The 23,661-nt window shown below is 51.3% G+C and overlaps 1 protein-coding gene across 1 annotated transcript; it reads left to right on the plus strand.

Annotated features, from left to right (window-relative positions):
- Positions 1–3,095: 3,095 nt before the first annotated feature.
- LOC105553300 lies at positions 3,096–13,671 on the plus strand. Its single transcript, XM_011999333.1, has 2 exons — positions 3,096–3,507; positions 13,298–13,671. The coding sequence occupies exons 1-2, from the start codon at positions 3,307–3,309 to the stop codon at positions 13,547–13,549; spliced, it is 453 nt and encodes a 150-aa protein (XP_011854723.1). The 5' UTR covers positions 3,096–3,306; the 3' UTR covers positions 13,550–13,671.
- Positions 13,672–23,661: the final 9,990 nt, after the last annotated feature.

Below are 23,661 nucleotides of genomic sequence, written 5' to 3' on the forward strand. Positions count from 1 at the left end.
AAAATGATAATTGCCAGGTGCTGGGGAAAGGGGGGAATGGGGCGGCAACTTTTACTCAGTGGGTATTGAGTCCCGTTTTGAAAGATGAAAATATTCTAGAGATCTGTGGCACGACAGTGTGAATATGCTTAACATGCTGAACTGTACACTTAAAAAAGGTTAAGATGGGTTGGGTGTGGTGGCTCACGCCTGTAATCCCAGCACTTTGGGAGGCCAAGGTGGGCGGATCATGAGGTCAGGAGATCGAGACCTTCCTGGCTAACACAGTGAAACCTTGCCTCTACTAAAAGTATAAAAAATTAGCCAGGCATGGTGGCAGGCGCCTGTAGTCCCAGCTACCTGGGAGACTGAGGCAGGACAATGGCCTGAACCTGGCCTGAACCCGGGAGAAGTAGCTGGCAGTGAAAGGTTAAGATGGAAAATTTTATTACATGTTTTTACCACATTTTTTAAAATGTACAAAAAAAAAAAAAAAACAAAAAACCAAAAAGCAAACAAGCAAAAAACCTCATTGCAAGATTACCACAAACCCACCAGAATGAAGAGACAGACAGTGTCAGGTGTTGGTAGGCATATGCGGTAACTGAGTCCTCTTTGTCTTTTTTTTTTTTTTTGTAAAGCTTACTTCTCTATGTATCTCACACATTACTAGTAGGGGTGTAAACTGGTCAACGACTTTGGAAAACTGTCATTATTTAGCAAACATAAACATATTCCTACTCTGTTACCCAGTATTGTCCACTCCTGGGTCTCCAAGTGCAGGCATCCATCAAAAGACACAGATGTAATGTTCATAACAGCTTTTTCATAATAGCTCCAAACTGAAAACAACCCTTAAGGCCACCAAGAGTCAAACAGGTTAAATACATTGTAATAAGTTCATACAATTAACATAACACAATAATAAAATGAATGAACTACTGCCATATACAGCACCATGGATAGGTCCCACACAAGTAATATTGAGCAGATGAAGCCAAACAAAATAATACATACTCATGTTTATATGAAGTTGAAGGATTAGACAAAACTAACGTATGCTGATAGAAAGCCAAATAATTGTTAGGGGGTATGGAGGGATTGACCAGAGGGCTATTAATTGGAAGGAGTTACAAGGGGCCTTCTGGTAAGCAGGAAACATCTTGATCTAGGTGGTAGTTACACAGATGGGATCTATGCAAAAATATATTGAGCCAGAGGTTTAACATTAGATTCTTTACCTCATGTATACTATATATCAACAAAAAGTGAAGAAAAAGTAAAAAAATAGACCCAAACAGAAAAAATTCTGGGGCCGGGCACGGTGACTCACGCCTGTAATCCCAGCTACTCAGGAGAATCGCTTGAACCTGGGAGGCTGTGGCTGCGGTGAGCCGAGATCGCGCCATTGCACTCCAGCCTGGGCAACAATAGCGAAACTCCGTTTCAAAAAAAAAAAAAAAAAAGGAAAAAAGAAAGAAAACATTTTGGAAGCAAAATTTAGTTTTGTCATACTTCTACATTCATGTTTAAGTGGATATAGAATAAAGTTCCCATTTGGACGTATTTTCTCTCAGCAGTTCAAGCTCAACAGAACCTGCAAATGACAGGAGGCTGCAGAAGCAAAGGATAAGAAGACACATCATGGCTGGCGCGGTGGCTCATGCCTCTAATCCCAGCACTTTAGGAGGCTGAGGAAGGCGGATCACCTGACGTCAGGAGTCAAGACCAGCCTGGCCAACATGGTGAAAACCCGTCCCTACTAAAAATACAAAAATTAGCTGGGCGTGGTGGCGCACGCCTGTGGTCCCAGCTGCTCGGGAGGCTGAAGTGGGAGAATCGCTTGAACACAGGAGGCGGAGGTTGCAGTGAGCCAAGATTGCACCACTGCACTCCAGTCTGGGCTGGATCAAGACTCCATCTCAAAAAAAAAAAAAAAAAAAAAGAAGAAGAAAGAAAAAGAAAAAGGACACATCAATCCTAAATCTAAATGTGGTACACACCTAATAACAGAGCTTCAAAAATACATGAAGCACCAAAAATGATAGAATTGAAAGGAGAAATGGGCAAATTCACAATTATAATTAGATATTTCCACACTTCTCACTTGGTAAAATCACTTGTAAAACCACTCTGCCCATTTTACAGAGGAAAAAACTGAGGCCTAAAAGGATAAGGGGTGGGAGCTGAAGTCAGTGGCAGAGCCAGGCTTAGGACCCAGACCTCAGGCACTCTCTACCTGCCTCCTGGACAACCACCTGCAGGAAGGGACTGGATTGTGAGGGGGTGTCCCCAGTCCCATGCAGGCTAAGGAGGAAGCAGGGTCTCAGGGCTGAGGTCAGGCAGGGGGGCCACTCCTTAGATACCAACCAGCCAGGAATGCCACTGTTTGTCATAGTTTCACTGATTGTAGGTAGGTTAGAACCTCTATTTGCGTCTCAGAAATAAAGAGAAGAGCCTGCAATTCCAGGATAACACGCTAACGAAGGGCCAAAACGCAAAGGCGTCCTGAGGGCTGAGATGGAAAGTGAAACTTTCAAGCTCCTTCTCTGACCTTGGCCAAGGTCGTTACCTCTGGGTTCATAGAATAGGAATGAACCCATGTAAGGCACAGGGAACAGAAAAAAGGAGGCAGGTAGAGAGACAGCCTTCAGCCTGGTGCAGCCATCCCGGTGGGACAACCCCAGGCAGGAGCCGCTCGGTGTCCGAGGATGGCGGGAAGTCACTGGGCTGCGGCTGGGGCCGGAGGTGGGCGGAGGAGGGTCCGGCGCTCTCTTTTTCTCCAGATACGGAGCCCTACGTGTAGATCAGTCGCCTCCCGCCCAGGGTGTGAGCGCCCCCTCTCTTCTCAGCCTCCTTCGGCCTCGCCCCTCCCTCTCACATTTCCAACTCCCAAGGATAACTGGTCGCTCGCTTCAGACGCCCATGGCTTCTTTCAGTCCCTGGGACTCGGCTTTCTCCTCTACCTCTTTTGTCTATTTGTGCATTTGATGGTTTCTCTGGGCGCGCCCTTGGATCTGCTTCTCTCTTGCCTGTTATATTCTCTCTCTCTCTCTCTCCCTCCCCCCCAACCCCGCCCTTCTCTCTCTCTCTCTCTCTCTGCTCTCTCCGGCCATCTGGGCGCTGCTCCTCCGCGCCTCTGGCCTTCCCGCAGCGCGCCAGGCCCATCTCCTCACCAGCCGCTCTGGGATCCGACGGCGCCGCGGGTGGGGGCAGGTGAGACGGCCGAGCCCCCGCCCCGGGCGGAGGCAGGAAGCGCTCGCGCCAATCCCCCTCCCGGACCCTGTTCTCGCCCGCAACTCACCGGCGCCAGGGGGACGCAGGAGCATGAGCCCCTTCGCGCCCCAACGCCGTCGGCGTCGCTGCCCCAGACACAGACACTGCCTCGAGAGGCCTCACAGAGCGGGGGGGCAGAGGGCGGCGACCCGGAGCCGCCTTATCCCCCGCCTTGGGCGCCGTCACAGTCCCCAGAAGCCCTGGGCTCCTGCAGTCTACCAGGACGCGCGGCGGACGGCGTGGTTCCGAGAGGTAGGTGAGGAGGCGGGCGCAGCCCTTCCTCTCGCAGCTGGGGACTGCGGCGTGAAAGGCCCCTCTCCAAGCTGGCCAGCCCCGTGGCCTGAGCTTTCAGGACCGACCGCCCGTGGCAGGCGTGGGCTACCCAGGGCCACCGGCTTAACCTTGATCTCCAGACCGAGGCAGTTCCCCGGGTGGGGCTGGGGGCGCACCCGAAACGCCTTGGCCTTCCCATCCGCTCGCACCCGACCCTACCTCTCCAAGAGAAGGTTTGTGTATGGGGAAAAGGGTTGCCTCCCCTCGTTCTACCGGAAACCCTGGCTCCCCAGAGCCGGGTGCTCAGTGCCCCGCCCAGCCTGAGGCCCTGCGTCCTGGGCCGCCTGCTCACAACCCCCGATTCCAGGCGGATGAGAGAGGCATGGGCCAGCCACCCTGAGCAGCCTTGGGGATGAGGAATCGCTTGGGAAGGAAGAAGGGCCACTTTTCCTAATGGAAATTAGAAATTGGCCTGGAACTCTTAGTCTAGACAGAAGCCCCCAGGTCCCCAAGGTGCAGAATCAGCTCTCCCGCGCGCTGTCTCTCTAGCTGCCTCCTAGCGTGGAAGGGGCAGAATACTTGGGGGAGTCTCTTGCTTTGGCTTTTGGGGGCCGCATAGGTTTCCTTCCCCTCTGGACTGTGAGCAGCCTCCTGCCTGAGAGACCGTGTATCTGAATCTAAGGAATGCCAGAAGCCGCCATCTTATTTGAAATTCACACTCACAAAAACAGGGCATATGCATTTTTGTGGAGGGGCCTGTTGTTTATGGGAGTAGGCAGAGGGCATCCAAAGGATTTCAAACTGTATGGACTGACTCATGGGTCAATACAAAAATTATTCGCCTTTGAAAGGGCATGTAGAGAAAAGCAAGCATAAAGGGGTGTGCATCGTGCATCGTGGGTATTGTGGAGTCTGGGAGGAATTAGTAACCCGCAGGAGTCGGCTAGGAATCTTATATGACAGCAACTGTGCCTCTCGGAGTAGTTAACCACCGTTTAAAGATTAAGGATTTATACAGACATGTGAAAGAGACATGAAATTACGTGCTCCCAATTGTGCTCAATAATAAAGGCAGTAGAAGGGAAATTCATATTTTCATCTATATGCCTCCTCCCTCCCAAAGTAGACCATTGCTTGGTATATTTCACATATTCCACATACCAGAGGCGGAATGTGCAACTGACTGCCCAGGACTGTGCTTTCCAGTACAAATGGAAGCACAAAGACGCCTAATGGAGAGGACTTGAGTTCTCTTTTCTCAGTGCACTTCCCTAATCCTTTGAGGAAGCAAGTCGGGGGAGCCTTTCCTGATATGATCTTCCCTCAAAATCCCCTTTTGGAGCTGCAGCTCCTCGCCTTCCCTAAAGTCTGGTGCACTTGGCTCCAAGTCCCCATTTCCCCAGTTCAGAAAGGACGAAGCCTCCGCCACCCCAAACATATAGCCCTTGGCTCACCAGGAGAATTGCTCACCTTCTGCTGTGGTTTAGAACACCACCCTACACAGGCATACACATACACACTGCCCCAGAAGAAATACAAAGAAAAGCTTTGCTAGTCCAAGCAAGGTGTTGTGGGAGACCTCAGAGACCCTTAGAAAGAGACTTACTCTCCACACTGCAACTTGAAAGACCCAGGACATCCCTCCCACCCCCACAACAGACATGGTTCTCACCACCTGGGAAGGCACCAAGCCCATGAGGACAGGAGAATCTGTGGGGCTGGGAACTTCACATCCTACCCACCCTGCCTCCAACTTCTTTTTGTTTCTGGCCAGATTAAAAGTCAAGCTTAAAGTACTGTTGGGTTGGAGAGTTTCGTTATTTTAGTCTATTGATTCCTCTCCCTCGTTTTCTTCTCCCTCATCTTCCTTTTACTCCCAGGTTTTGCCCATTTTTTTCTCTCTCTCCAAACAGAAAATCTGTGAATTTTCTGGGCTTGAACAGAAGGAATGAGGAGGGAAAGGAGGGAATATTTGACCTATCCAGGCAGCAATCAGAACTGTAATTGACACCAAGTCATCCTAGCAGACCTTGTCCTCACAGGCTTAGAGGATATTTGATTCTACAATCCCCCACCAGCACCCCAAGATCGAATGGTACCTCCTTCCTCAAGAGGGACTAAGGATTTGGGGCTTCTGCAGTTTTCAAAAATGGGAGAAGACAAAAATGCCATCATTATTCCAGTGGCCAGGTGTGGAAGGAGTCTGCAGTTTGGCCAGAGGCCTGGTCTCAGAGAAAGGAGTCTTGAGGGCTGACCTAGGGCCGACTTGGTTCTGACCCTGCCTGCCAGTGGGGAACCTTGGGCTCTTCACCAAGTAAAGGCAAGATCAAGGAATTGGAGGTCTGAGTCCCTCTCTTGCCTAACTGCCCCAAAGGCCCCAGAAACTACTCTGGGCCAAAACTCAGGCATAGTTGAAAGAAAGAAACAAATACTGGAAACACCCAGATTTATAATCTGCTTAGACACCCAAACTCATCCTTAAAGCGGTAAATACAATTTATCTCCTTGGCTGCCTTGCAACTTTCCACTCAGTTTGGCAATGTGTAGATGGGGTCAGCTTGAGTTTCAGAGCTTGGGGGTCCAGCGCTCAATGTCTAGAGAGCTAGATCTGGGGCCTCTCACCTCCTTTCCTCATGTACCTCCTCTTGCGTCCTTCCCCTCCCAGGGCTTCTCAGAAAGTGACAGCTGACTTTCTTGTAGAACTGTGAAATCCCACAATTTCAGAGGATTTCAAATTCCTTGAACTTCAGGTTGAGAACTATTTGGATTAATCAGAGAAGTCTGTGTCTGGAAAATGTTGAGACCAAATGTGGGTCTTTACTTTTTTTTTCCTTTAGCTGATCTCAGTGCTTACCAGGTCAACCTTCACCTTTAAAAACACCCTGGTGGCAGTGTTTCTTTGCCACCACTGTCTGTAAAGCAAAGGGCAAAAGCATCTCAGAGCTTTTAGTTGGGCCGGGAATTCAAATGCCTCCTTTCTCAAGAAGATGCCAAAGTGGCCACCCTCAGCCCACTTTCCATCCTTGCCTCCTCTGCCCTTTCCCCAGCTGCAGTTATAGGAAAAATGGCCTTTAACTTGCAGAGATCATTAAAGCCAAAGCCCCCACTCTTTCCCATCACCCCTCTTGGGGCCGTCTGAATCGCTTCTTCCACAGCCCTCCTCTTTTGAAGCACTCTCTAGTACTGTTAAAGGCCGAATTTCGGCTGGAGCGAAGGTGGGGGCTTAGTCCAAAATAACCTAGATATTAAGTAACAGTAATGACTTTTTAAAAGATAACTATGAACTCTCAAGCCTCGACCACCCAGAAAAGTTCCTCCTTAAATTGTTGACGGCGCTGGGTGCAGACACGCAAGGACTGGCCAGAACGCCAGAAACTCCTTTAAGGAGAGAGAAGTCAGTGCCCAAATTCCTCATGCTTTAAAGCAATATAAGAGGAGACAGTCCAAATTTTTACTCGTTAAACCTCCTCTTACCTCTTCCTCAGGTCTGTTCACTCCTTGGTCCAGGGAGCTCCTGGGCTCCAAGGTGAACCAGAGGGAACCAGAGGCTCCCCGCAGCAACCTTCTCGCTTCTGGGCTCCTCCTGGGGGCTGAGTGGTCCCCTTTGCCTTGCTATTCCCGCTGCGGCTCCTAGGGGGACAGCTCCACGGGACCAGGTCTCTTCCGGGGGGTGGAGGGTCGCGGAAGTCGTGACCAGGGGTTGGAGACCGCTGAGTCCCTCCGCTGCGGACCTGCCTGGGACTGCGTGGAATGGACCAAGTCCTCCGTCTAGGATTCGCTAGTGCACGACGGCGAGCACTCCGCAGTGCTCCGCTGGCGATCTGCACCTGTGTCCCGTGCAGAGTGAAGAACTCCGTGCAAGCTGCTGACCGGCTCCGCTACTGCCTCCCTGCTGTGAGAGGGAGAACAGGAAGTCTGCCCCATAGGGAGATGGCCGGGCGGGAGCCGCAGAGTCAGCGTTGAGAGGAGGGTCAGCGGCACCTCGGGATTCCGTGCACCTTCAGTTCCCTCTCGCAGACAGCCCAGTCGCGGGTTGGCGCCGTAGTGATGGAAACTGGGGAGGGCCTAGGTTGGAGTCCCGGCAGTCCGGAGGAGGGGGCCAAAGCAGAAGATTAGGAACCGGGCTTTCATATCCAGCCTCGGCGCCCGGAAGCGGTACTTAAGGGGCGAAGTGAGGCCACAATTACAAAGGTGCGCCCTCCGACGCCTCAACGTCAAGGGCCTGTAGATTCACAACCTCCGCCGTCGGGGAAGGGGGAAGATGAGGTGTGATAGGGAGGCTATGTCCAGCCACCAGCGCAGGGAGTGGCTCTAAACGCTGACCCAGCGCCTCGCCCCAAGCGGGATCTTGGCGCGCGGATAGACCGAGCCCGGGGTGGGGCGCCTTGCAGGGCTCCCTCGCCCTTACCGAATGAGCATCTTCTTCCCGATTTGCTGCTCAGAGAGGGAGTGGGTCCTGGTCTCTGAATCTCAGCGCTCCCGACTACCTCGCTGCTCCTAACGAACAGTTCATCTGCTCCCTCCTGGCCGCCTGTGCCAGCGCCGCTCACCCACTTTTCCAGCCCTGGATTTCCTCTCCCCGAATGCGACCTTCCTTCCCACAATTAACAAATGATCTAGCGAAACCCCGCCAGGTCCCCAGCAGAGGAGCACCTCCATCCGCCCGAACCAGCCAATTAATCAGAGCATTAAGGAGCCTGAGGAGTTGTAATTGGGTGGTTTGGGACGAGGGGGCGCTGAGGAGGTCATTAACCCCAGCGTAAAGATGGGGAACGGAGATGCGCCTGGCCGCCTCTGCCGCCCCTCTGGACTCTTCTTAGCACGCGGGTTTTGGCCACTCCACCTGCCTGCTGTGCTCCAGTTCCCGCCTCCAGTCCAGCTACTTCACTTCTCTCTTTGTCATTCTCCGTCTTTTCTCTGACAGCCGTCCAGGGCCCCTTTCTTTGTGCCTACTTCTGTCTACCTGTCCAGATGTCTCTTGCACCCTTTTTGTGGCCCAGCGGCCAAGAAAACTCAAAGGTCATGGCTGTTGGCCCCCGCTGATGGTCTCTGGGCTCCGGGGTCTCAGACAGTTCCTCAGGGCTGGTTGGAAATGATGGGAGTTGAAGATTTGGACACTATACCCATTCCCCAAGAGAAGGGCATTTGCACAGGGGAGGTGTTTCCTGAAACGTTCAATTCTCTTTCGGTATGAGATGGCTTTGGACAAGGTGGCAAATGGCGGAAGGTCCAGGCCCCAGTGGATAAAAGCTCCATATCACTTTGATTAGAGACACAGAGACCTTGCATACTCCTTGTCTGAAAAGGCAAATACGGAGGAGGTAGTGACTGGGTGTTGTGGCCTGCCTGGTCTCAGTCCAAGAGTCCCCAGCACCTGTGACCTGGTGCCTGGTGTTCCAGGAAGTCCAGGTGACAGTGTCTATTCAACCTTGTGGAACAAGAAATTGTTTGTCCTTTTAATTTGTCTTGTCAGATACCCAAGTCTATTACAACGCCTCCCTTTGCATTACGTTTTTGGTTGGTTGTATAAGATTAGCAGATGAGAGGTTCTTAACATTTTGGGGGGCCGCTCCCTGATAAGATAATTTAAATTTTGATGAACAATATTGATTTCCCTCTACCGAGAAAAAAAAATGCACTTATGTAGTACTCACCAAATCCCACAATTTCAGAGAGTTTCAGTCTCCTCAGACACCAAGTTAAGAACTACAATTTGGATAGATCAAAGGAGCTGGTGTCTGGGAAATGCCGAGGCCAAATATAGTCAGTTTACGTAGCTCTTCACCCTTTCTCTTGGCTGACATCTCCATTTTGCCAGGTCAACCTTCACCTTTAAAAACAGTCCAGTGGCAGTGTCCTCTCCCCACCATTACCTGTAGGGTCTGGTCTCCCAGTGGGAGTCAGTCTTTCCTTCCCAGCGGAAGTCAGTCTTTCCTTCTCAGCAGCTGGGAGCCTGAGAACGTGGGAAGAGCTTTGCTGGGGAAAGCTGATCTTGCACTGGCCAGCAGTTGGAAGTGCAATGGAAGGAAATCAGGCTTAAGCAGCTTCCCAGGAACTTAAAACCATACCAGAACTCCTGAAAGGGAAGACTATCTGGAAACAGCCTCCTAACTAAAGCTGTCTGTAAGTCAAGCAAATGGGGATTGGGCAATAGAATGTTCCTTTGTGTCCCTTATTGACTCACTTATTACTTTTCCTCAGGGACCCCGGCTCTACTTGGGGCTGATTTAGCCAAGGTTAGAGGCTGGGGAATACCAAATGCTGGACTTAAAGGGGAAGGATTTGCTCCCTAATATTTTAGTAATCTTGTTTGTAAGAGATAAATAGCATGTGACCCCTGACTATCCTGGGGGACCTCCTAATTACGCCCAGCCTCATGGGTTGTGGCCTGTTTAGACACAGAGTGTAAAGAAGGACTTAGCTGTTCTTCCCCAGCCTATTAAGTTTCCTGGCCATCTCCCCACCTGTGTGAATTGACCAAGCTAAATCTCCCAGGAGAAAAATCAGGCTTCTTTGGGGTCTGGGAAGTAAATAAACTTCATTTTCCGAGGACTATGTTAAGACAAATTAGGATAACTGGAAATTATCTGGCTAATTGTACCCTCCCCCTCCAAACATACTTATACTCCAAACCCAAGCCCTCCTGGCTGCTCCTCAATTGTCTATATATTTCAAACAAATGTGACTTGGCACAGGAAAGACTCCAACTCATTTCTAGTTGCCACTCTCTGCGCTGTACAACCACCACCCACCTGCCCAGCAGTTCGAGGCTGTGACAAGAAACCAATGGCTGGCTAATAGTATTCAGACCCCTGCCTGAAAATACAAAGAAAAAAATAAACAATTCTCTTCTTGGGACAGCTTAAACTGGATAATCCTGGCTGTGAAAACCTGACCTAAATGCTTTTAATCAGAGCAGAAGAAATATATGCTCATTGGCTCCTTACTTTACTAATTAAAGAAAGCTAATTGGTGTTCTCAGAAACTTCCGACTGAGGGTCAGGAGCCTCTAGCCATCTCTTTGCCTGCCCCACCCCTCCCTGCACTGGGCCCTGCACCGTGGAGTTGGCCTTTTTCTGATAGACAATTGGAAGGGGGTGCTCCCGACCTTCTGGCTCCGCCCCTGCATTAGGACTTTGGCCCTGAAAAGGCAGTGCTGCTATTGGCCAGAAGTTTTTGCCCAGCAGGCTTGTCCCCTTTCTTGTGTCCTGGACTTGTTTCTAGGAGCCAAGACCTCTTGCTGGCTGCCACATCAGCACTGCCAACTGGTAGGGTGCAGCCCTGCTGAAGCTCCAGAGCTCAGCCCAGTGCTGGGCACAGTAGGTGCTCAGGAAATGATTGCTGAATGTGGAATGAAAGTCCCCAGCAGGCAAAAGCCTGTGACTTCTTTCGGTGGGGCGGTGGTCCTCTGGGGCGAGTGCATAGAGAACTTCAGGGCCGCCTCCTGGGTACCCAGGAAGTGGGTAAGACCTGGTTTTTGTCAAGCATTTCTCAGATGTTCTGTTTAATTCCAGCTTCCTGGCCCCCTATTTCTTGTCTACCCATTTTCTAAGGCAGGACCGTGCTCACCACAGCAAAGGGAAAGAACTCCTTGAAAAGTCAAAGGAATACAAGTTACCACTTCTCAGACCTTTCTCCCATGAGATCCAGATACTTCAGGCTAAAGGGAGTTTGAACCTGAAATGAGCCAGATAATTGCCCCAATTCTCTGTACCTTATTGAAGAGGTAGTTACAGGTCAAGGGGTCCAAGGGGCCTCACTTTTATAGACATTGCTCTAAGTCAAAGGAATACATTATACATATACAGCTGAGACACACACTCTGCGTCCTAGGCCGGCTCTCTGTGAACAAAGCAGATTTCCTCCTTGCCACTCACCCTCTATTCCCGTTTTCCCCCTCCTCTTTTCTCTTCTTTCTCCTCCTTGTTATTAGTAGTTACTGTTTACTAAATGCTGCCTGTGCACCAGGTATTGTGCTAAATGCTAGACACATAGTAAATCATAGTACATTAATTAATCCTTACATTAACTTTAAGAGTTAAGATACCAGATTTTACAGATGCAGAAACTAAGAGTTACTTTTCAAGCATGAAACACGTGTGTGTGTGTGTGTGTGTGTGTGTGTGAGAGAGAGAGAGATACGGGCAGATCTGAGTGCTCAAGTGTTATAAAGATAGAAATAAAGAAAATTGAGAATGAGGAGATCTTAAAGTTTTGAAATATAGAATGCTTTAATAGGATGCAGATAGTTTCTCCTGCCCTAAAGTGAACAAAGAAGTGAGGCAATTAACTGGCTAATTCCAAGACCCAAATGCTTTCCCTTGAAATGGGCGGATAATGAGGCTGACAGTATGTTCGCAGTTGAATTCGCCTGATGTTGCTCCATTTTTTCCCCTTAACTTTAGCGAATCCATTGGGCAATCACAGTGAGATGCACAGACGTTGCCCCGGACGTGCACATATTCACACACACACTCACACACAGGAATGCTGACACACACAGACCTGACTTTATTCTGCCTCTAGAGTCTTTTATGACTCAACCTCCGGAATGAAAATAGGGGTTGGAGCGAAATAATGTGTCCGAGGGCGCAGCTGCTCCAGATGTGCGCTGGGTAATTAGGCATCCTCAAGAGCTCGTGCCCGGCTGGGAAATGCACCTCTTGTGGGACTGCAGATCCCAGCAGGCACCCCATCGTAGTCTGGCCCATAGTAGGTGCCTGTCCTTTGCTGCCTGGTCCGAGCAGCCTGTCCCTCCTCTTCTTCCCTTCTTCCTCCGCAGGTGATTCTCTGGCGCCTCTGTTTTAGGAATAACTGCAGAAATGTCTCTCAGAGGGCTCTGCAGTATAAAATGGCATCTCTGCCACAGGGGAAGGGGAAGAGGGACCCTGGTTTCTCCTATCCTGCTCTTCCTAGGCTCTGGACGTCTCTGAGGGGCTCATTCCAGAATAAGACCTCTCTTTCCTTGCTCCACAAGAATTTAACAAAGAGGCCCTATTTGGGTCAAGTAGGAGAGTGGCCTGACTGGCCCTAACACCCCTGGTTTGGGGACTGCGGAGCAGTCCTGTTGCTGGCAGCTTCTCTTAGTTGTGGAGCCTCTTTCACCAAGTGTTCGCACTTCTCAACTTCCCTGTCCAGTAGGTCTTAATCTGGGCACCTCGGGGCCTAAGGCACTTGGCCAGGGTTGTGCAGCCAGGGAGGTCATAAGTGAGGAGTTAGCATTTATTGGAAGAGAGGGGACTGGATTTGTCCTGGCTCTGAATCCTGGCCCAGCTGTCCCTATGTCCGCCTCCAGTTTTCTCATGGGCCTCCCACAAATTTGAAACTCAAGAAACGCCAAACGTCCAACATAGAAAACACCAAAAAGCTGCCTTTCTGGAGATGAATTTTGCTTACAAGAAAGACACGTTTTGAGGGGGTGAATGGTTATGGTAATTTCGGATAAAGAACATTACCCTTGGAATAGAGGGCTCCTCCTCCAGCCCTGCTTCACCACTTTTAATAGCTGCTCTGATCTTGGGCTAATCACTTAATTCCTTCGGACCTCAGTGTCTTCTTTTGCAAGCTGGGGGAGGGGGTTAAAGATGCTGGCGCTGCCCTCTAGCCTGCTGCTGGGGAGATCAAAGGAGATTCGGGCTGTAGAAGGCTCCCTAGCGTAGGAGATGGGGTTAGAAGGTAAGGGCCAGGGGGTGGGGGCGGATGGGGCCTTGATTAGCTGTGGATTTCTGTCCCAGCGCACTCATTTAACCGTGTTTCTCTTGGTTGGCAGAGGGCGCCAAAGGCGACATACCGGCGGCCAGCTCCAGGCCGAGCCCCGAGCGCCAGCGGGAACAGGCCCCTTCACCCGGCGCGGGACGCAGAGCTGGGCGAGAATCTTGTTCAGCGCGGACTCAACGCCAGGGCGCCGCCTAGAGGTCGGTTTCTCTCTCGGCCTCACCCGCCGGGAGACCACAAGAGCTGCTTCCCCAGCCGCCCGCCGCCAGAAATAGGAAAAAAAAAAAAAAATCCAGCTGGGGTCTAGGAACTCGGCTTCTGGCACCTCTGACTTCTCCGAGACTGTCTCCTCCCTCCCCGCCCCGTAATGAACCCCGTGAAGGGAGACGGGCCAGGAAGTCCCAGAAATATTTATTCTTGTGACTCTCACAAAATGGAAGAGGGTCTCAATTTTTAAGGATCTTGTGTTCTGCGTCTGTGTCTACACTGCCTTCTCTCACCATCCAAATTGTCCAGCCCCCTCTCCAGTTATGCTAGAACTCTGCTTTATCTTCAAGGAAGAAAGGGAGTGGGGAGAAGCTACCTCTAAACCCTCCAGCGTGGCCATCAATTTTCTTAATTTGGAGATCAACATGCTTTTGGAAAAATGTTTGGAAAACGTTTGGGGGTGAAAAGAAATGTTGGCTAACTGGCCTTTACTCACTGAGTGACCATCATCTCAGCTAGTTAGTGTATGAGCGGCACCAGCACCCCGGCCATGGGTGTCCGTGCTGAGCTTCTGAAAGTTGACTTCTCCTTTGGGGAGCCCTCGGAAAGACACAGCTGGTATCTGTGGGAATGGCTTTGGGGTGTCCTTTGGCACCATACAGATAATTTTATTTTTTTTAACTGGAATCCATGGCCTGGGTTCTTGGGATGGGGGTAGGAGGAAGCCACAAACCCCCTGGAAATGTATGCAAAACATATGGGTGTGCAGGTGCATCATCATCGGGCTATAGTCTCTTCAGTTTTTCCTAAGAGTCTAAGACTATAAAAAAAAGATTTCCATCTCCTTTTCTCAGCCAGGGAGCCACAGCGACCCAGGCCAGCAACAGGCTGGGAACCAGCACACCGACCGGCCCCCACCAGGTGCCTGGTAGGGGATGGGTAATAACACTCTTGAATGGTCTGGAAACTGCTGGCCCCTCAGTCCAGCCCTCCTCCCAGAGGGAAATCCTGATAGAAGGAGTGACAGCCAGTAGCTGCCATCTCAGTATTTTGAATAAAAATATAACATGATAAAGAGCAAATGAGAGAGGTTGGAGGGGCCTCCCCATGCAAATCCTGGAATATGAATGTTGGCCAGAAATAAGATACTTACTGTCCTCCAGCAGTTAAAGAGCTCCCCACTTCCTCCCTCTTGGTGCTGGGAAGGGGCCAGAGGGCACTGCCCCCAAACCACCACCCACCTCTGGAGAGCTGGGGCAGAGTGGGATTGCCTGCAGCAGGGTTAGCCCTTCAGAAAATTCACAAATTGTATTTCTTACTTTTTTCCCTGCCTGTTTCTTTTTTTTTTTTTTTTTTTTTTTTTTTTTTAATCGGATTTTTAAAACATCCAGCAGCACTTTGGTGCCTTTTCTTGGGGTTGGGGAGTGGGGTTATCTATGTGTGTATCTATGGGAAGGTGGATGCCTTCAGTGCACTAAACCCCCTCCTGGGCCTGCAGCTGGACCTCACTCCCGTACCTGAACACTCTGCCTCAGCCTGAGCTAATCTTAGCCATCCATTGTGTCTCAAAACTGAACTCGCGGTGTTTTGGGGTGAATAACTGTGAGGCAGGATGGAGAACCTTTTGCTCTCCCATCCAGAAAGGCACCTAACCAGGCCCCTGGAGCAGACAAAAGGAGCAGGACGTCAATCACTTTGCTCCCAGTTCTCTGAAGCCCAAGATGAAAAGGGATTTTCCTTCATTTTGGTTCGGAGGCCTAGTAGAGAATTTGGATTCCACGAAGTTTTGAACAAAGTAAATGGTTCAGAGCAGGCAAAAACTATGGAAACTTGAGGCCTGGGTAGTAGTGGTTTTATTTGATTTTGAGGCTTTAAAGAGATGAGGAGATGGTGGTGGAGCTCCGCCACGCAGAGTGGCTCTCACTTCCACCCCGAGGAAGACCGACCGACCCCTGGGTTTATCCTCTGGGAGCCCCTGGCCCACTCAGCCCCCTTCAGGCCTTGGGAGTCACCCGGAGTCTTATCTTCTGCCCCCTTCCAGCAAGTACCCGGCAATAAACGGGCAGAGCTGGGCAAAGGTCTGGTCGCTAGAAACGGAAAAGGAAAGATAAAAGTAAAGTTAAACAAAAAACAAAAACAAAAAACCCTTGGGCTGGGCGCTGTGGCTTACGCCTGTAATCCCAGCACTTTGGGAGGCCAAGGAGGGTGGATCACGAGGTCAGGAGTTCGAGATCAGCCTGGCCAATATCGTGAAACCCCGTCTGTACTAAAAATACAAAAATTAGCAGGGCGTGGTGGCGGGCGCCTGTAGTTCCAGCTACTTGGGAGGCTGAGGCAGGAGAATCGCTTGAACCCGGGAGGCGAAGGTTGCAGTGAGCCGAGATCCTGCCACTGCACCCCAACCTGGGTGACACACCGCGACTCTGTCTGGAAAAAAAAAAACAAAACAAAAGAAAGAAAAGAAAAAACCCGCTTTCAGCGGAAAGATGCAAAAAATGGAGGCCACCGGGCGTGGTTGGGAGAGCCTGGGCTTTCACAAGGAAGCGCCAGGGAGCCCAGCTCTGCTTTGGCGAGGAGCGGGGAACCTCATCCCAAGCCCGGCGAGCCGAGCGGATCGTAGGGTGTGCGCGGGGTTCTGTGGATTTTCCGTGTAGGCGGCGGCTTCCAGTCTCTGCCCCGCGCGGGCTGGGTCAGCGCGGACTCCTCCGAAAGAAGAGCGCGCCTGGCGGCCGGTTCGGCGGAGGCCAAGGCCCAGGGGCCGGGGCTGCTTCTCTCCACGCGGACAAAGTGTGAGGGCAAAGAAAGGGGCCGAGGCGGGTGCTTCTGCCGCTCGTAAATTTGTTTCCCCTTCCTTTTAATCCGCCCCCGGACGTCTTTCTTTTCAGGACAGGAGGGGATGTAAACCGTTTGAAGTTCATCAACACGGTGAAGTTTTATTGTATTTCCGGTCCCCAAGATTTATACCCGGGAGGGGGAGCGGGCGGCCAGGCGGACTCCCTCGCTACCTCGGACTTCCCTGCCGGACACGTGGCCACTCGGACCCTCGCTTCGGGGCGAGGGCGGGCGGGAGCCTGGACTGGGCCGCGGCCGCTGGCTCCGCACCTTCCGACGGCGGTGCACGGCCGGCACCGCCGCCGCCCAGGTAAGTCCGCCGCCGCCCTCGGCCTGCACAGCCGCGGTTCTGGGATGGGTGCGGGTGTGGGCGTGAGTACCTGTGACCAGGCGGGTGTCTGGAGAGGCACGGGTGAGGAGCCGGCACGTTAGGGGGCCAAGGACCCAGACCCAAGGTCAGGAAGGAGGAAGCAAATTTGTTCTCTGCGCCCCAATCACAGTCCTTAGCCTCTTAGTCCTTATTCTGCGAAGATTCGGAATGAATTGTCTTACCTGGAGCAGCGCGGCCTCTGCAGAGCCAGGACCCTGGGACATTTTGGGCAGGGTGCCTTCACAGCAACTGTTCAGATCAACCAGCTTTCCCCTCCAAATCCCATTCTTCTTCTGTTTGTTCCTAGAATTCCCGATACTTTCTGACACTCTGCTTTTCCACCTTTCTCTCTGGCACTTTCTCGGCGCTCTTTTGCCCCACTCTCTTGTCTGCGCCCCAGTCTCAAAGCTGGAGGATGTGTAGGACTTGAAGATCTGGCCTCTCAGAGCTACACTGGGAAGCTGGGTGAGTTGAAATACAGGGGCTAGCGGGGTGCTGAGTGTAGATGCACCTTTGTATCGGTTTGAAGTTGAGAATTCTTTTTATCTGTGGAGACCTCCAGCTGGGCTGAGAGACAGAGACTGAGCAGGTATATCAAAGAGGCCCTGCCCAGGCTTGTGCCTGTGCCTAGGGTCTTCTCTGGCCAGGGCTCCTGGAAGGGAGTAAATGTCTCTGCAATCTGAGCTGTCAGGACTGGCTACAAAATGGTTTTGCCTAGAGCCCTGGGTTCAGTTCTTCCGACGTGTTGTTTAGTAGCAACTGGGTTCTTCTCTTGGGGAAGAGGTGGAGGAAAATGAAGTTAAGCCGCTTTTTGGCCCACAAAAAATGGCCACAAGGTTTGCCCCCAGTGAGCCCTTGACCTAGAGCTTGAACTGGAACTGCTGAGTGAATTAGGTAGTTTCATGTTGTTGGGCCTGGGTTTCTGAACACAACAACATTAAACCACCCGATTCACGGCAGTTACTGCTCCTCGCTTAGCTGGAGGAGTGGGGGGAGGGGAGCAGAATCAGGACTGGAGGATCAACCTTGCAAAATGGGGAAGAGGTTTGAGGTCCTTCATCCAGGAGCAACAAGGATGTTTCCCAGAAAAGATCTGGGAAGTGTGTGTGTGTGTGTGTGTGTGTTAGGAGGGAAAGGGGGATAAGGAGCAGTCAACTCTCCCAAGGCACCCCCCTGGCCCTGTTGAGCTGTTCAGCCCAACCCAAAGATGGCAGTCAGAGCTCCAAGCTTCCAGCCTTAGGGTCTCTGAGCTCTCACCTACATCCAAAACTTTCCAGAGAAAGTCTCCCCAACTTCCAAATATTTGATTTCAAAAGAAACACAGGGGGGTTCTTGAGGTTTTTGTAATTCTTTGAGGGTTGGTGCTCCACCTCAGCGGGAAGCTTCAGGTCCTTGAAGAGGGCTTAGTAGGTCTCATTCTGAAAGGGAAACATCTAGAGCTCTTGCACTCTTAGTCTGAAGCCCTTAGGGTCCTGTCGAAGGCCCCCTATGGGACTGGACCTACAGAAATAGGTCAAAAAAGTCCTTCCTTTCCTAATCCCTCAGTTGACTTTTTCCTCACCACCCACCCCAGTGGCCAGAGCTTCCCTCTGGCCTTGGGCTGGGCTGGGGGTACACATAGGTCCTGAGTGCCACCCCCTTGGAGACGGGCCTGACTTGCAAGCTAATGGGGAGCCCAGGTTGTTGGACAATTCAACCCCAACTGATGCGGTGACAAAGGATGGAACCAGGGGTTGGACAGGGTGAGACTGTGATACCCTCTCTGACCTCGGTCCTCTTAAGGCTGCTGGTCCTGTGGCCAGGAAAGGAATAACTAGAAGTGCTGGTGGAAGAAGGGGGACTTTCCAAAGCATAAGCTAACTTTTGTTCCCAAGCTCCCCCACCCCCCAGCCCGCCTGCTTGAGGCAGAGGAAATGTGCAAAAGGGCCCAGGAAAGAGGCCGGACCGGATGGGGCTTCGGCGCCAGGCTGACTTGGAGGGCCAGGGGCTTCTGCTAGAGCAGAGGGGCATTAGGGAGACCCACCCCTAGCCTAGGGGAAATGCAACCTTCAACCCACTGTCCTGATAAGCAAAGGCCAACAACTCTGTCCCTTGACAGTTTCTCATCCTCTGGTCTGGGTGGAGATGGCCTGGCACGTCCCTGCAGCCTTATCTCACTTCTCCCTGGGCCTCTCACAAACCTGCCCAGTCACTCAGAGCCTGACTGTCTTCCATCCCTGGCGTCCCTTGGCCACCCCCTCCCAGGAAAAGTGCTGTAAAAAGAAAAAAGGGGAATGTTAGAGAGAAAGGAGGAAATAAAGTCTTTGGAAAGCAGAGTTTTACAACAGCCACAGGTTTTATGGAAGCAATTTCGTAATAACCTTCTACCTGCTCGCCTCCTTTCCGCCTGCCTGCCGCCCACCCCGTTTGGCCTCCTGGATGCCCCCTCCCAAGGAGTCAGCCACCCCCACCGCCTTGGATATCCTTGATGGCTGAGAGTTGGTAAGAAGATTCCTGAGGTCGGCTTGGGCCACTGACCTCTCAGTCCTTCCTTTCACCTCTGACATCCTGGGAGGGAGGTTTGGCAGAAGATTTCGTTACTTCACTATTAAGATCCCCACTTGGGGGGTATGAAAGCACCGAGGTTTGCACCTGAGTGTGCAGATTCAATGTGATACCTGTTTTGGAGGCTGTTTTGCGTAAAGGGTAAGGATTCTGGGATCTTGTGCCCTTTCCCACTGGGACAAGTGTCCTCATGCCTCACTCTTTCCCAGAGTGGGTCTGGACTGTGATCTGGAGTCAGAAAAAATACCTCTGGTGCTTGAGGACATAGATTTGGGGACTTTTCTAATTTTGTTGTACACAGCAGTGCTTTTGCTTGACCTCCACAGTCACTTTCACACTCGGCTCATCTCTGTCCACTGCTGCTTCATAATTCTGTGAGACACATGTGCTTGTAAGTAACTGTGCCTCCACCCCCGCACCCATCGCTATCATGAAATAAGCATCACACAATGCACATCGTCCCTGTGGTCTTGGGTAAGAAGCACAGTAAAGGATTTTATGGTCCAACAAAGAAGTCACAAAATTTCATAACCTCTTCTGGGCCAATATGAAGCATTTCTTTTACCTTCCAGAGAAACATTTTGGAAAGAAGTTGTCGTAGAATCTATCTAGTATTAGGTCATATGCATTTGTTTGAGGATACGCTGTATATTTTGCTTGAATATCAAGTCAAGGGACAGATTTTCAAGTGCGACATCCGAATTAGCTAGTATTTTATAGCCATAATTCAAGTACACAAATACCCAAGCTTTTGCTTTTCCATAGGTGTGTGATGGTTATAAAAATGTACACACAAGCTTTTGGGCAACTGATCTTCTTACATGAGCAGAATCTTAAACCTCCATCACTCACAGGGGTTACCTGCATACACGAATACCCAAGCACATCAAGTTTCATAGCTGGGCAGATTTATTTATTACATATTCTATACACAGTATAGAGCACAGTGCATTTGCACACTGGGTTTCCCGTACAGAAATATTGATTTGAAATATACATATAGGACACACACATCTATTTACATAAAACATGCATACATTTCAGCTAAGCTTATTAATTAAAAACAAACTATTTTTCCCCATTCTCACTTACTGTTTTTCTTTCTTCTCCCATTTCCTTCCCTTCCTCTAGCTTTTATCTCTCTTCTTACTGAAAAGGACCCTTCCAAAAGTCACCCCCACAGCACAGGCACTCACCGGCTGGTCGGCCTCTGCTCTTCAAACCTCGGCCTCGCTGTTGGCTTCTCTGGGCCCCAGTGTGGCTGGGAGCTGCCGCTTTTTCCTGCTTGCCCTTCTCCAAGCTACCAGCTACTGGCCCCAGCTGTGTTCAGGCGAGGCTCCAGTGCAGGGAATGGCAAAAGGCTGCAAGGGAAGGCAGGGTTTTCCTTCTTTCTGTTTAGGATTGGGGGTGGGGTACGGAGCAATTTCACTCTCTTAGGATAAAGTGACCCCCACTGAAGCAACCCCTCTATTAAGTGTCTTTAGAAGCTGGGCTCCAGGGGCCACAATCCTGTTTGCTGTCCTCTTTCATAGTGAGTACCATTGTCTGGGGAGAAAACAAGACTTTTTTGGTGGGAGGGAGTCCACAGGCTCTCAGCTGACCCTTTAATCATTTGCCCGAGCTGGAGTTGAACTACAGTTTGGAGCAGCAGTGCTTTCTAGAAAGCTTGCTGGGGTAGGACTCCTGCTTGGCGCATTTACCTGGAGGGTAAAGAGCTGGGATGCAGACTACAGGGCTTAGGGGCCAGTTCATTCTCTTTCCTCTGGAGTCATTGCTCCTTGAGAAGACCAAGACCTCCAAAACCTGTCATTTTAAAATTGTCTCCACTCTCCAGCTTCTTCGTGAGCAAAGGCTAAGTTCCGATCTCAGAAAAGAGGCCTGAGTCCCCTCCTCACCCAGGACTCAGGAGCCACCAGGGAATAAAGGGCAACTCCTCAGGCAGATAGCAACCCACAAACCCAAATCTTGTCTGCTGGGAGAATTCACCCTTGGAGAACACAAGCCATCAGCCCAAATGTTCTTCTTCCTCTAACTTCTTCCCTAAACTGAGTGGCCCTCTTGACTCCTCTCGTTGCAGAGAGGCAGCTGCAAAGTCAGGGCAGGGGAGGGAAGGGGAACCAGGAAGACGGCAGTCAGAGCCCAGTGCCTGCTTTGCTTGGGTCTTACGGACAGCCCAGCACTGACTTTTCCATAAATAAAAACTCCCCAGTCCATAGTACACATGTCCTTTTAGGCCCTAATTTATATACTACAGAAATCATATACTCAGCCCGCCATGCTTCATAAAGCCATTATTTATGGCGGGGGAGGGAATCTTTTTTCTTGAAGAGTATATTTATGACAGGTAAAGCCAACACAGACTTCATAGGGCTGGCAAATTGAGAACAGGTGCTTTGCCTTAACTGTGATTCATTCGCTCAGCGCCCAGCTTTTTCGCTGGTGAGTCCGGGGAGCTCCCTCAACTTTCCCAAACGTCCAACAGCTACTTGGAAGAATTTGCATCGGATTTTTGTTTCCCCACTTGAGTCCTATGGAAAAGGCAGATCTTCATGCTGTTTGGTTACGGATCTGCCGGGCTGTCACCCTCGGAGAGCAGGGGTGGGAAAGGAGGGGACCGGCTGGGCCCCGGCATTGATCTTTAAAAAATCATTTTGAAATCGCCATAATGTGAAGAAATATGGCGCTTCACCCTCGTATTTCACATGTAACGACACGAGATGGCTTCATTTGGAAAGAAAAGCGGGTGGGAGTGTGTGCCTGTGTGGGAGGTGATCCACAGCCTTCTACAAGGCAGAGGGGTAGGTGGCCAAAAAGATACGGCCTCAAGTTAGAGAGGCCCCACTTTTGCTAAAAGGACCAGACTGAGGGCAGCCTACCTTATTAGGATGCAGAGTCAGAGAGTTGCGGAGAAATCCTTCCCAATCTACCCCTGAGCCCAACCCCAGGAGAACTGGGTCTGTCCAAGGGTCATACCTCCGCAAGTGCCAGGAGAGGCGACTGCAACCAGGGCAGAAGCTGAGGAGCAGGGGCTGCCAGAGGAGCGAGGAAGCCAGTCGGTGGGCCCCGGGGGTCCCTGCCCAGGGCCACAGAGTAGATATATATAAAAAGGGCTATTTGGAAGTTCCAGTGAGGCAGTCTGCAGGGGGTAAGGCAGCGAGGGGAAGAGACTGACCATGGGCTCCCTGTCCACACTGGCCCCTATATCGGTGTTTGGAAGTCTCCAGAGCAGGAGCCCTGGGTGAGAGGAGTGATACAGGAGGGCTGAAAACTCAGCCCAGGCTCCTTCCTCTTTGGATGGAAGGGGAGATAACTTGGGACCCCTTCCCTTGCTGACTGGGGATCCTTTCCCAGGCCTCTACTCTGGTGACACCTCAGGGAAGTGTCCTTAACCCTTTCTGCTATTCAGCTCCTTCATCAGGGCAATTTTAGGGGCCTGGGTGGTTATTCAGTTATTCAGTGGAGAAAAGGAGAAATGGCAATTCCCCCCCCTCCTGCCGCCCCCACCTCACCACCACCATCTTAAATCCATCCTTCTGGCCAGAGTCAGAAAGGCCCAATAAATGTAAAGGCGCTCTGGTTCCTTGTATTAAACTCTTTCCTAGGCTCACGTTTCCGGGGCCTGATGGATCCCTTTAACCTCAAGCAGTTTCTAATTTCAGGACAAATAGTGGATTCTTGGACACTCAGCCGTTCTATTCACCTCTCTCCTCCTCCCTCAGCTACTGAGGGGTCCAGGGAAGCTCCCAGTCATGTAAATCTCTACAAATAGTGCACAGAGAGCCCCCTCCAAAGCGGACAACGTCCTAAAATCCCCAACTTTTCCCCTCATCCTTTTACTTCATCTCCTGTGGATTGCTGCTGCTGCTGCTGTTGTTTAATAAACATCTTCTGTCAAGGGGACAGAGAAGAGGAAATGAGGGCCTGTGGGGTGGAGGTGGAGGTGTGTGTTGGGGGGGACAGGACCACCTCCTCTTCCAGTATCGTCTCGGGCCTCTGTGGCTGCTCCCCGAGCTGGGGCTCTCTCCCTCCCTCCGCCCTTGCTCTCCCTCCCTCCCCGACCCGCCTGGGGAGAGGGCTCCACAGCCTGCGTCCCTCCCGAGGCAGCCCGCCGCTTCCCTCCGCCTCTCCTCCGCCCCCGCCGCCCCATGTCGAGAACTGCCCCCCTTCCTGCAGCGGGAGGGGGGACCGGGCAGCCGGCAGCTCAGGCTGAGGTTACGTGGCCGCCGGAGCCCTGACGTGATAGCACATTGCATCAGCATAAAACAATCCATCCTCGATATGGAATGCGGTGCGGACGGATGACAGCGAGAGCGCAGCCTCCTCGCCCGATTGATTTATGTCGGAGCTGACGCTTTATCAGGCAGTCGGAAAAACTTTGACCAATCATTTTGCAAGGAGCGCTGAGCCTGGCTGCTCCACTGTACTTTGTTGGCTGAGAAGTTGAGCAGGGGGTGGGGGTGGGAGGG

This window comes from Mandrillus leucophaeus, unplaced genomic scaffold, assembly GCF_000951045.1.
Source record: "Mandrillus leucophaeus isolate KB7577 unplaced genomic scaffold, Mleu.le_1.0 Scaffold59, whole genome shotgun sequence".
Taxonomy (NCBI): domain Eukaryota; kingdom Metazoa; phylum Chordata; class Mammalia; order Primates; family Cercopithecidae; genus Mandrillus; species Mandrillus leucophaeus.

What these genes read in the sequence shown, in the direction of transcription:
- LOC105553300 (XM_011999333.1), top strand. Translation starts at nt 3,307, where the DNA reads ATGAGCCCCTTCGCGCCCCAACGCCGTCGGCGTCGCTGCCCCAGACAC. An exon ending in GGACGGCGTGGTTCCGAGAG is followed by an intron (nt 3,508 to 13,297) that starts GTAGGTGAGGAG and finishes CTTGGTTGGCAG; the next exon opens with AGGGCGCCAAAGGCGACATA.